General features: G+C 38.1%; 1 protein-coding gene and 1 long non-coding RNA gene across 6 annotated transcripts in view; one reads left to right on the top strand and one right to left on the bottom strand.

Annotated features, from left to right (window-relative positions):
- Nucleotides 1–8,259, bottom strand: part of LOC147578470 (uncharacterized) — a 341,836-nt gene extending 333,577 nt beyond the window's left edge. The window contains exon 1 of the long non-coding RNA XR_015254291.1: nucleotides 8,068–8,259. This is a non-coding gene — a long non-coding RNA (uncharacterized LOC147578470). The remainder of the gene's footprint in view (nucleotides 1–8,067) is intronic.
- Nucleotides 8,260–11,235: 2,976 nt separating this feature from the next.
- The window catches only part of MMADHC (metabolism of cobalamin associated D), a 38,129-nt gene continuing 36,593 nt past the window's right edge, over nucleotides 11,236–12,771 (top strand). The window contains exons 1-2 of one of the 5 annotated variants that reach the window (XM_025930890.2): nucleotides 11,236–11,390; nucleotides 11,858–11,917. In XM_025930890.2, the coding sequence (XP_025786675.1) occupies nucleotides 11,333–11,390; nucleotides 11,858–11,917 (118 nt within the window). In that variant the 5' untranslated portion in view covers nucleotides 11,236–11,332. The other 4 variants (XM_086718556.1, XM_025930882.2, XM_025930884.2 and 1 more) reach the window with 4 other exon arrangements.

Below are 12,771 nucleotides of genomic sequence, written 5' to 3'. Positions count from 1 at the left end.
ATAAGTTGAAGTTACATATTGTCAAACCAAGAGAAAATAGTAAAAAGTAAAACAAGGAGATAAAATGCAACAATGGAAATAAAATGTAATTATAAAAAAAAGTCAATCTCCATGAAAGGAAGAGGAACAAGAAAAAGAAACATAAATGAGTGAGGTAAATAGAAAACAAACAACGAGACAGGTAAATTTAAATCCAACCACATGAATAAGGACATTAAATATAAATAGTCTAAACATTTTAATTAAAAGGCAAAGATTGCTATATTGAACCAAATTTTATAAATGACAAGAAACAGTCTTTAAATATGAAGACACAATAGCTTAAAAGTAAAAGGATGGAAAAATATATGCCCTACTAACACTAATCAAAAGAAAATTTGAGCGGCAATATTAATATTAGACAAATATACTCCAGAACAAGGAATATTGTCATGAATAAAGAAGAATGTTTCATAATGATAAAGGGATTAATTCATCAATAAGACATAATAATCCTAAATTTGTATGTACTTACTAAAACAACTTCAAGATGCAAAATGTAAAACTGACAGAACTTAAAGGAGACAAAGACAAACCTTATTTATATTTGGAGATTGACACTTATCTTTCAGTAATTAATAGAATATGTAGTCAGAAAGTCTGAAAGACATAGAAAATTTGAGCAAGGCTATCAACTAACTTCACCTAAAAGACACTTAAAAAATACTATACTCAATGGCAGAATACACAAACTCTATAAGCACACATTGAACATTTACCAAATTCAATCATATTCAGGTCAATAAAATGTATCAATAAATTTAGCAGAACTGAAATCTTATAAAGTATGTTTCATGTCTACAAAAGAGTTAAAATAAAAACAGGAGATATTTATGAGCTGGAGATATTTGGAAAATCCCAAATTATTCAAAAATTAAACAATACACTTCTAAATAACTCATGGATAAAAAAGAAATGACAAGGAAAAATAGAAAATATTTTTAATTGAATAAAAATAAAAATACAACATATCAAAATCTATGGGATTTAGCTAAAGCAGAAGTTAGAGAGAAAACTATAGCAAATGCTTATATTAGAAAAAAAGATTTCAACTCAATTAGTAAGCTTCTACCTTAAGAAATTAGAAAAAGAATGAAAAATTAAGCCAAAAGCAAGCAGAGAAAAGAAAATAATAAAGAGCACATATCAAAACATAAAAACAGTACAAAAACAATGAAGCCAAAAACTACTAGGAGACAAAGCAATGAAATTGATAAATCTCTAGTCAAACGGATCCAGAAAAAAAGAGGAGACACAAATTATTAATATTTTGAATGAAAAAGGGACATTACAAACCCTAAAATATTAAAAGAAAGATGCTTGCCCCTGAAGAGTTTATAATCTAGTTGGTAGGACAGGCTGTGTGCACAGAAAACAATGAACAATCTTATATCAATAATAATAATAAATAACAACAATCCATTACCTATTGTATGCCAGGAAAAGTTCTAAGTACTTTATATATATTAAATCATTTAATCATCACAACCTTAATAGGTAGACACCATTATTAACCCCATTCTACAGATGTGTACCTTAGGCACTTGCCCAATGTAGATATGGTAACAGTAGATATAAGATAATTTAGTAATTCAGGAGCACCTGGGTGACTCAGTTAAGTGTCTGGCTCAGGTCATGGTCTCACAGGTTTGTGGGACTGAGCCCTGCATTGGGTTCTGTGCTGACAGTAGAGAGCCTGCTTGGGATTCTCTCATGTCCTCTCTCTCTGCCCCTCCCCTGTTCACATGGGATCTCTCTCAAAATAAATACACCAACATTTTTAAAAAAGATAACTTAGTAATTCAGATTCAGGAGGAGAAGTAAGGACAAGGAGGAGAAAAGAGGATTGCACAGGTCTTAGGAATTTGTCATGGAAGAGATAAGGATTAGGCTAGCTCTTATAAGATCTACCTTGATATCTACCAAGTTTTTTATACTAGGTGTCACAATCCAATATTATCAGAGATCTCGTACTTCAACAGAGTAATTTAAATCAATGTTAAAGCTATTTTAACAAATATTTATTGAACACTTACTATGATTTAGGCTCTGGGATCACAGACATGGACAAAAGATGGGAGATCTATTAAATATATATATATATATATATATATATATATATATATATATATACATATGCATATATATGTGATGTTGTTTTTGGAGGGCAATGGGAGAGAGGAGATAGATCTGAGAAGACGGTATCTTAGCGGTGACCTTGGCCACAGGGGTGAACTGGCAAAGGCCATATCTGTTGTCTCAGGCCAAAGACTGCCAACTGCCGTGGCCCCTTAGGAACCCGTTGCTTGTATCCTTACAAATGACAGCTCATAAAACTATGAGAATGTAACAAATCACTTTAAGAAGGAGTTCCCAAAAGTCTTCAGAAAGAAAATTCTGCAAGTCTCTTCTTGCTCTAGACAGCCATTAGGATCCCAACCGATTCCACAGAAGCTAAAACACACAGAGAGGTGGTTTGTGTTCTTGTTCAATCTTCAGTTATAAGAGTAATTCTCTATTTTTATATTGAAACATAATTACTTGATAGCTCAGGGTCTACATTTCATTCAACTTTTTACACCACATGTATATATATACATGTACCATAATGATAGAAGTCATTGAGGTACAGCCCTCATTCTCAAAAAGCTCATAACCTAGTCAGTTGCATGTATATGTGTGTTTGCATGTATGTAAACAAATTAGAAAGCAACTGAGACTAGATTATAATTATGAGCTAACCTGAGTAATACTATATGAGTTCAGGAAAACAGAAGATTAGTTGAATTATTCAGACATGGCTTCATGAAGGAGATGCTTTGGAGCTGAATACTGAAAAACTAGTCATCTACATATGTGTGTGTATGTGTGTGTATATACACATATATGTGTGTACATATATATACACACATACATACACACAGAGAAAATAGTAATATACGTATATATGTATATAACTATATCTGTATATACAGAGAGAGGTGGGGGGAGAGGGAGAAAGTGACAATACCAGCTGTTGATAAGGAAAACTCAGGTGGAAATAAGCAGTCTACTTAGCTGTAGGCAGATAATGTCAGAAGATAGCTGAAAATAAAGCTGAAAGTGAAAAGGGGGCAGAAGTGAGTAGGACATAAAAATTACTTGAATTCCAGATTTTTGTTGAGAATATAGGTTTGGTAAATTTCATCCCCAAATTCTAACTAAATTATTCCGTTTTACTCAGGCAGGAGAAAGAACATAAATACAGGAGAGAGTGCAGAGAATTCCCAAAACAATACAGAAAAATGTTTCGGTGATCATTTGATATCCATATAGTTCCCTGGGAACTCAGAAATATCAATAAAAATTAAAATAGAGAAAAAAATATACCTAATCCAAGATTTTGTTGATTTTAAAAGGACAAAAGCTTCTTTAAGCAATTAATTAACATGCATCAGTGAAACATCATCAAACCATATAAAATAGGAAGTTTTACACCAGAGAGTAATATAAGCATCGATACCCTTGTGGGCTGGTAAAGTGCCTGCTCTGCTCAAATGACAGGGCGTTGGGTCTTCAGTGTGTCCAAGGGATATCCCCATTGCAATTTGTCAGCAGACTGGCAAATATTCTTAGTGACAGGAATGCAAAGCCCAGGAATACAGCCTTACCCTCATTCATGGCTCAAAGCGCCTCAGCCAGCTCTCCTGACTCCTTCTAATGGCCCCAAATACGAATTAAACAGCTTTACCATCTCTGTATCTAAATTTGGACATAGGTATCAAGTTTGAATGCCTGATGAGATTAATTAAGTACTTTGCAGAAGTGTGAAGTAATCAGTCCTAGGATGGAAGGAAAAAAAGAAGGAAATCCCCAGAGGTGGATCTGACATGATTCCTGTCTCTATTGAAGTTTCGTAAGATCACAGCTGAAATAACATTCTACCATAAATTGAAAGGTTCTGCATTAACAGCAGGAAACAAAAACTCATCTCAAAACTCATCCCCCACTAATTCAGCATTTCCACCACAAATTCTAAAGTTGGCACATCGTCATATATCGCCACCTAGTGTCCATAGGCAGGTGTATGTTAACCTTAGCTGAACCCAAAGGTGACATTTTTCTGGAGTCACCTTCCAAGGGCTTCCTGTTAGACTTGGCTATTTACCGCATCAGGATTCCTGGTGTGATTCCTCATTCTACTTCAGGGCATACCCATGAAAGTGTAATAATGAATTTATTTTGTTGTAGTGAAGCTCCCATTTTGTGGATTACCCTCAAGTACTTTGAAACTGCAAACTGCTCCCAGGAGAACTCTTTCTTGACACCTAGCATACATCAGTCTCTCCACCTTTCCTTCTCGTTATTCTCTATTATTGGTGTGTGGATTCTGTCTCTAGAGTGCATACATTTTGAGACCATAATTTTCTGCATGAGACACAACTGGGAAGAGAGGGTTGCATCAGAAATGCATCCAAATTGTTCATAATACAAACATTTGACTGGCTTTAGAATTGTTTCATTTTGTGGATTCACCCTTTCCCTCCTTCTTCATCTGTAACAATGCGATGGAAAGGAGAAAAATATGTTAATGAATCATCAAAAATCAACAGAATAACAGAATATAACAAAAATTAAAATAAATCCAAGGATTAATTACTTCAGAGAGACCCTACTTCCTTTCAAGCAATCTTTAGAGTAGAAGCCCAAGCAAGCCATTTCTAGACAGGAAGTATGACAATTTTTGAAGACGCAAGCTATTCGATGGCAGTAAATTCTTTCAAAACATTTTTAGACCTACATTACTGTCTCTGCGTCAGACTTTTTCTGACCAGGCAAAATAGAAGATGTGAGCAATTAGATGAGGTTTGGATGTAGATCTATGAACAAGGGACAACTTTCTTAGTTTGCCTTGGAGTTAGATATGCCAGATTGCCATGTAAAATATAGGGCATGCTTATACTAAAAAATTACTCATTGTTTGTCTGAAACTCAAAATCAACTGTGTGTCCTGCATTTTATCAGGCTATTCTACTTGGTATGGAACAAAAGAACTCGTTGGAGAAAATAACTAGGTTCCTAGCAGAACTGGAGTCATTTTTATGAAAATGGTGTTTTTGTGGTGTTCCAGAGACCAATATTATGCAAAGGCCCAAGACTGTAAGCATTCAAATAATACCCAGAATTTAATACTTAAAATTTATGAAACATTTCACATTTATTACATCATGTGTATTCTCCTAATGACAACCCTGTGAGTATTTTTATGCCTGTCTCAAGGCCCACAGACGTTAAGGAATTGTCATGGTGATCCTCATGAAGCTGTACAAAAAAGGCAGAACTTGAATCCAAATCTCCCAGTATAGTACAACATCTGAAAATAAAGAAAATGTTCATGTGGACACTACATAAGACTTTCAACTGTGAAATAAGGCCAGGAAAATGAAGATATTCTCAGAGTCACTGAGCTGTCTTACATACACTCTCAGACTATAGAGTCCAGTTTGATTTCTTTTTTTAATTTTGTTTTACATTTATTTATTTTTGAGAGACAGAGCACAAGTGGGGGAGGGGCAGAGAGAGAAGGAGACAGAGAATCCAAAGCAGGCTCCAGGCTCTGAGCTGTCAGCACAGAGCACAGAGTCAGACGCAGGGCTTGAACTCACAAACCATGAGATCATGACCTGAGGCAAAGTCGGACCCTTAACTGACTGAGCCACCCAGATGCCCCTAGTTTGATTTTTTTTTAACCATAAAACAATCACTTTATTTCCCCAAGTACGTGAGACATTATTCTTCTGATGTAAGTTTATTCACACATACCCAAAATTTCTAAATCTCCAACCACTACTCTTTGTAAGCCATTCATATGTCCTAGAGACCTTTAATAAAACCACAGTATAATCCAAATCTGTTTAACCCAGAGTCTGATCTTTACATTTGAAATTTAGATCTTTACATTTGAAATTTAGAAAATGCTCTTGTAATAATTCCTTTGGCTCTTAAGGATCAGGTTTGTTTTTAAATTGTAGAGTAGTGACAGCTGGTGTTCATAGTGCGTATTACACTTTTCCCCAGCACAGTTTTTTTTCTATCTTTTACTTGTGGTCCTCCAGTTCTAGTTCTCATAAAAATTCCCTGCAGAGTTTCTTAAATGAAGCTTTCTAAACCTCATAGATTCTGATCATATACATCAGGAGTAATATACACTCTACAAGCCCCAGTGCTACCAACCCTTTTGTCCTGGTCAATCTCATGCAAGAGAACATTGTTGTAGATATGAATCACTACAGATCTTGTTAAAATATAGATTCTGGGGCAGTAGTATTGGGATGAAGCCAAAGATTCTGCCCTTCTAACAAGTTCCCAGGTAGTTTTATACCCCCAAATTGAAACCTAACCAACTCCACTTCTTTATGTAGCCAGATCACCAAAGCCTAGATCCTGAGTACAAAGTGCCCTTAATGGATGAATTTCACTCAGTGGGTAAACAGATTTTGGTTAAATCTTCTCCTCGCCCTGTTCTCTGTTCTGCCCACATGCTTTGAGTCCTAAAAGCCATAGTCACCTCAAGGAGAAGTAGCTCAGAACAAAGCAGGACAACATCCTGATGGGAGGCCTGCCTAAACCCATGCCTGTTCTTTTCTAGACCATTTATTTCCTGTTACCAAAGAGACAGGAAGGCCCAGGGCAGTATCACCCCGACAAGGACTGGGCACATATATGGAAAGCAGAGTTACAAATATAAAGTTCAGAAGAGTTCAATGATGATGATAATGATGATAAAGATGATGTCAGCTAACATTTATTGCACACTAAGTGCTGCGCACTATGCTAAATACTTTACGTGAATTATCTCATATAGTCTTCTAAATATATCTACAAAGTAGATAATATCATGGTGTCTATTGTAATGACAGAGACAGACAGATGAGCACATAGGTAACTGTTATATCTCATATCACAATTAAAGTCCAGTGATTGTACGAATCACATTCATATTAAAAATCAAAATATTAAGTAGACGGCTTCTCTTCCATTTTGTCCTAGAGACACGTAACATTTATCCCCTATAACATTCATGCATTGCCACCTCGCAAGAGATGGCTAGAACATACAAGATGTTTCCAGGAAAAGCTTAAGTTTTCTAGAAATGGCTAAAATATATGCCTATCTTAATGTATCAAATATTGCATCACTGATGTGGGCAACTTAAAAAGATGTGTTCTCAACAGTTGAGTCCTGTGACTGAGTCAAATAATAAAAACGAAGTTTTCACATACTTTTACTTTTATCCATACCTTTTTTTAATTTCTATTATCATTTTACATAGTGTTTTCTTGCAATCAGCTAATAGTTCCATGCAGCATTTCTTAAAATATCACAATATATTGTCTTCAAAACTTTTTATTTTTTATTTTTCAATGTTTGTTTACTTTTGAGAGAGAGACCATGAGCTGGGGAGGGGCAGAGAGAGAGAGAGACAGAGGATTCAAAGTGACTCTGCACTGGGAGGAGAGAGCCCAATGCAGGGCTCAAACTCACAAACTGTGAGATCATGACCTGAGCCAAAGTCGGACGCTTAACTCACTGAGCCACCCAGGCGCCCCTGTTGTCTTCAAACTTGTAATGTGCTTTAGATATGCTTGGTTGAGCAGAAAGTAGTTCATCTTGTGTTTTGGTTTTATAATCCTACTGTCTTTACAGAAAGAACTAGCTACAATACCACGGTCTTTCCAGGTCAAGCACTTAGTGATTACTATATATTTCTTAGTTTGCATAAGTATGCATCTTTGTTATTAAGAATTAGTGTTTTCTAGAATAAAAAGCCATATATTTATCAAAAAACATCAATGCAGGCAGCAGTAAGAGTGAGATGGATTACACATTGACCTCTGAATAATCTCATAATCTGGTGAATGGGTTAATTTTTACAGTTCTGTGAGGGTCCTCCTTTGTCTCCAAAGAATAAGAACAATCCAAGAGAGTGAAAAGGAGAAGGCAAATAGATAAAAGAAAACTGAAATAAGTTGAAAGACAGTTACTCACCTCTTTTCTTCTGACTTTTATTGCTGTGGAAGGCACAGAGATTTCAAAGCCACTCAAGTCCATGTTTTAATCTCGCATTTGCCACTACGTGTAGTTATAACATCAGGCAGTTTGCTTAGCCTAAATCTGTTTCTTCACTTCTGCCGTGTAGACACTATTACTCTCCCAGCCCAGTTGTTGGTTAGATAGAAGGTATGGAGCCTGGAAATAGAACAACAGAAAGCAGCTGTTGATAATGGTAGCTTGTTATTAATGATCACTACTTCTTCATCTGTTCAACTTTCAACAAATATTTATTTTTTTTTATTTTTTTAATGTTTATTTATTTATTTATTTTTGAGAGTGAGTGTGCATGCATGCGAGCAGGGGAGGGGCAGAGACAGGGAGAGAGAGAACCCCAAGCAGGCTCTGTGCCACCAGTGCTGAGCCCAGTGTGGGGCTTAAACCCAGGAACCATGAGATCATGACCCGAGCCAAAATCAAGAGTCAGACGCTCAACCAACTGAGCCACCCAGGTGCCCCAAGAAATGTATTTTAGAGGTAATCTCAGGGAACATTTGAGGGGCATAGGGAAGTGAGATGGGACAGGGAAGAAAGCCAAGGAAGGGACTGTGGTGAAGCAGGTTACTACTTTGGAAAACTAGAGTTTAACCCCACTGGAAAGCTCTGGGGGCCAGTGTAAAACACACTCCTTAGAAACCTCACATCTAAGGGGCAAGAGACCTGGGTTATCTGTCCACCAATTCCTACCAGATATTGGTTAGGGCTGCACCCATCAACAAATATTTATTGATCACCTCTCTGTGGCAGGAATACAGGGAAGTCCCAGGAATACAGTGAATAAACAGATAAAGTCTCTGTCCTCAAGAAGTTTGTTTTATTCTCTGAATACCCGGTTATCAAAATTCCAGCTTCCCATACCCTACTCCACTGAAATTTCTCTGGCAAAGTCACTGTTGCTGGACCTACCAAATAAGATGGACCTCAATAAGACCTTTTTGTAGCATCTAATAACATTGAGCACTAATAGCAATGATTCTTGATGTCTAGAATACTCTCTCCTGATTTCCTTCTACCTTCTGACTGAAACTTGCCAGTCTCTGTTGCTAGTTTGTCTTCTGTTACCCTTTTAATTAATATTTCTTAGTATTCTGGCTTTGCCTTTTTCCTTTACACTCTACACTAGTAGTTCTTGAACCTTCAGAGTCATGAACTCCTTTATGAATCTGAAGAAGTTATGCACCCTCTCCACAGGGGGGAAAATGAATCTACATACAAATATACAAAAGTGTGCATGCATTTTCAGGAGCTTCACAGACCTTTCTCCCTTCCCATAAAGCCCATCATTGAACTTCATGTTAAGGGGTTTTCATGGCTTTAACTATTCCCCATATGTCAATGAGCCTCAAATATCTGTCTCTCACATAAACCACTTTCCTGAGCAATAGGCTACTTTCATATGACTTATTGACAACTCCACATGAATGTCCCTTTAGGCACCCTAAAACTCAAGATATCCCAAACTAAAGTCTTCATCTCTCTCCAAAAACCTGTTCTCCTGGAGGACAATACCTATGGGAAAGAAAACACTACTTGTGAACCTAACATACCTAGATTTAAATCCAGCTCTGGAAGCTTCAGAAATATACTTAACCTCTTTCTGCTTTAATTTCTTCATATTTAACATGAGAATAGTACCTCCATTTTCTGTATTTTTATGAGAATTAAAACAGATAATGGGAAAATCCCTATCCAAGTGCCACTACATAGTATACATTCCACAGATATTAATATTACTGAATTCCCAATACAGCAAAAGCAACACCTTTCACCAAGTATCCTAAGTCAAAAAGTCAGGAGTTATCATTATACACCCTTCCAACCTATCTTCTAAATGGCAGCCAGAGGATCTTCCCAAGACACAAATCTGATGATGCCATGACTCTGCTTCAATCTTCCCAACTGCTTCTCGTTGTTCCCAGGATTACATCTATCTTAGTATTGTACTGAAGGCTGACTACGATCTAGTCCCTGTCTATGTCAAACTCATTCTCTTGATTACTTGTAGATCTCCCCAAAAGCGTGCAGTGTTTTTGATTCCATAACTCTCTTCACACTGCTCCCTTTGCCTGAAATGTCCTCACCCCTCCACATCTTTTCTTGGTATTCAGGAAAACACCCATTCATGTTTCAGAATACAGTTCAAGCATCACCTCTGCTATGAAGTTACTCCTGACAGCCTCCTGCCATACTATTGATCACTGACTCCTTTATCTCCCATCTGTAACTGACAGATGATTTCTATCACGGTAAAGATGAATAGCATATGGCTCCTGGTTTCAAAAAGCTTACAATCATTCAACCAGAAATCCTCTTATATAACCTGTACAAGTAAGCCAAAAAGAAATTAGGAGGCACGAAAAATTGAGTTGTACATAACTTCAACACCCAGCTCAGTGGTCCCTTCTTAGAAGCCTTTCTGTGACTCCCAAGCTCTGAGCTGTGTGTGTGCATATGTATAGTTATATGTTAGCTATATATAAACTCATTTACTCTTTACAGTGTATGGGGCAGGGGCACTGTTATTATTCCCGTTTTACAGGTGAGGAAATTAAAGCAAAAAGAGACTAAGTAACTCATCTAACATTACTTACCCAGAAATACTGGCATGAAAAAAGTATGGACTTCAATTAATTTTAAAAAAAAAAACACAATTGACAAATGAAAATTACATACTGTTTATAAATAAGTCGTTTGATATATATTTATTGAGCCTATTAAGGCCTGGTACACAAATAGAAAAACCTAGGTGCCCTATGCTCGAAAACAGGGATTCGTGCAAAATTAACAAGTGTGATATAAAGAACCATAGATTGTAGCTCTTGGGGGGCAGTAAGAACGCCTTAGGGTGGAGGAATCTACCAAATAGATCAATGAGTTGAAGAACCGAACGAAATGAAATGAGCCACTTAACCGAGACCAGAAACCCTCCTCCTTCCACGTCACCCAGCCTCACCTTTCCTCCTCCTACATCGCTTTTGCCCACTAGCCAATGGAAGGTAGGCTCTACATACTTACTGTGCGCGTGCGCATCATCAATTCGACGATCCTTCGCATCGATGTTTTCGGAAGCAACTTCTTCAGCCTGGTCACTACCGGCGTCGACGCTACCTCTGCTGCCGCCGCCGCCGCCGCCGCCGCCATTTTGACGGCGGAAAGAGCGAGGGTCTGGGACAGCTGGAGGCGGCGGCGGTAACTGGTACGGATGGTTTCCGCCCGCGTTAGCCCCTCCAAGTTCGCCGGTCTTGGGGCCACAGCACTCGGTATTGCTTTTATTCCCACAGGGTCCCGTGTCTCTCCCCAGTCTTGTCACTCTGTCTTTAGGCTGTTTTTCGCTTCCTCACTGTCAGCGGTGCTTGAACCCTCGTTTGGAGCTGTTATCAAACCCCGCCACTCCCCCCGGACCTGTGTTAATATACCCGCCTCGACGCTGGGGACTCAGGCTGGGTCACCGACTTCTCGTTCCCCGCCCTCATCCGGTCCGAGTTGCTTTTGGGGGTGGGGGGCACAAACCGGGAGGGCTGAGGGCAGCACGGCCTCCTCTGGGCAGGGATCTGTGCCCTTTAGGGGGAGGGGAAGACCCAATTCTGGCATTCTTGGGTTACGGAGAGAGCTTGGGCTTTAGCTTTAGCTTTAATGGTGGTGGAGAGAAGCATAGAATAGTCGGCGTTACCCGAGCTTTGTGTTGTTAGAGCTTAATTTGTCACTGGCCTCTTTTGTCCTTTCTCAGGAATAACTTTACGAAAGGAAAGGTATTTTGCACCCTCTCTCCCCGCTGGAAATGGCCACTGTGAGTAAATTAGTCTCTTAAGCGGTATAGTGGTTTGGGCACTTTTAGGAAATGGAGGGTTTGGTTTAATTACGGCATTGGTGGCGTAATGTTTCTTGTGAAAAGTGTCAAGGGAAGGAAGGGGTGTGAAATTCTGTTCGTATGCTTTGAAGGTAGTTTGAAAAAAACTTTCTCTTCAGTACACATGTACTTGTTTCTGCAGATTCATTTTTGGAAATAAATTCAGTGCCAGCATCCTTCCGATATTTTTTAGAGACATTATTTCAGGAAATATTCAGAATCTATTTTTAAGCTTTTTATTATTTTTATTTATTTATTTATTTATTTATTTTTTTTTTTGGTTCGCTAACCTGAAAGTTTTCTAGCAGTTTCAGTATAGGAAGTAACCTTCCAAATCCTGCAAAATGAGAGCAAGAGGTATAATTCACATAGACCAGAAATATTTATTGATTGTAATTCTCCAATAATTAGACATATCCTCCCATGAGGAGTTGATATAGGGGGACACTAGACATACATGAAATAGCTGCATTAAAAAGTATAAAGTAGGGGCGCCTGGGTGGCTCAGTCGGTTAAGCGGCCGACTTCGGCTCCGGTCACGATCTCACGGTCCCTGAGTTCGAGCCCCACATCAGGCTCTGTGCTGACAGCTCAGAGCCTGGAGCCTGTTTCAGATTCTGTGTCTCCCTCTCTCTCTGCCCCTCCCCTGTTCATGCTCTGTCTCTCTCTGTCTCAAAAATAAATAACACGTTAAAAAAAATTAAAAAAAAAAAAGTATAAAGTAATTGGGATGCCTGGGTGCTTCAGTTGGTTAAGCGTCCGACCCTTGGTTTTAGCTCAGGTCATGATCTTGG

The sequence above is a fragment of the Puma concolor genome, chromosome C1 (assembly GCF_028749965.1).
Source record: "Puma concolor isolate L17-30 chromosome C1, mPumCon1.1.hap2, whole genome shotgun sequence".
Lineage (NCBI taxonomy): Eukaryota > Metazoa > Chordata > Mammalia > Carnivora > Felidae > Puma > Puma concolor.
Note: the sequence above shows the minus strand (reverse complement) of the source record. Positions and strands in the feature narration are given on the sequence as shown.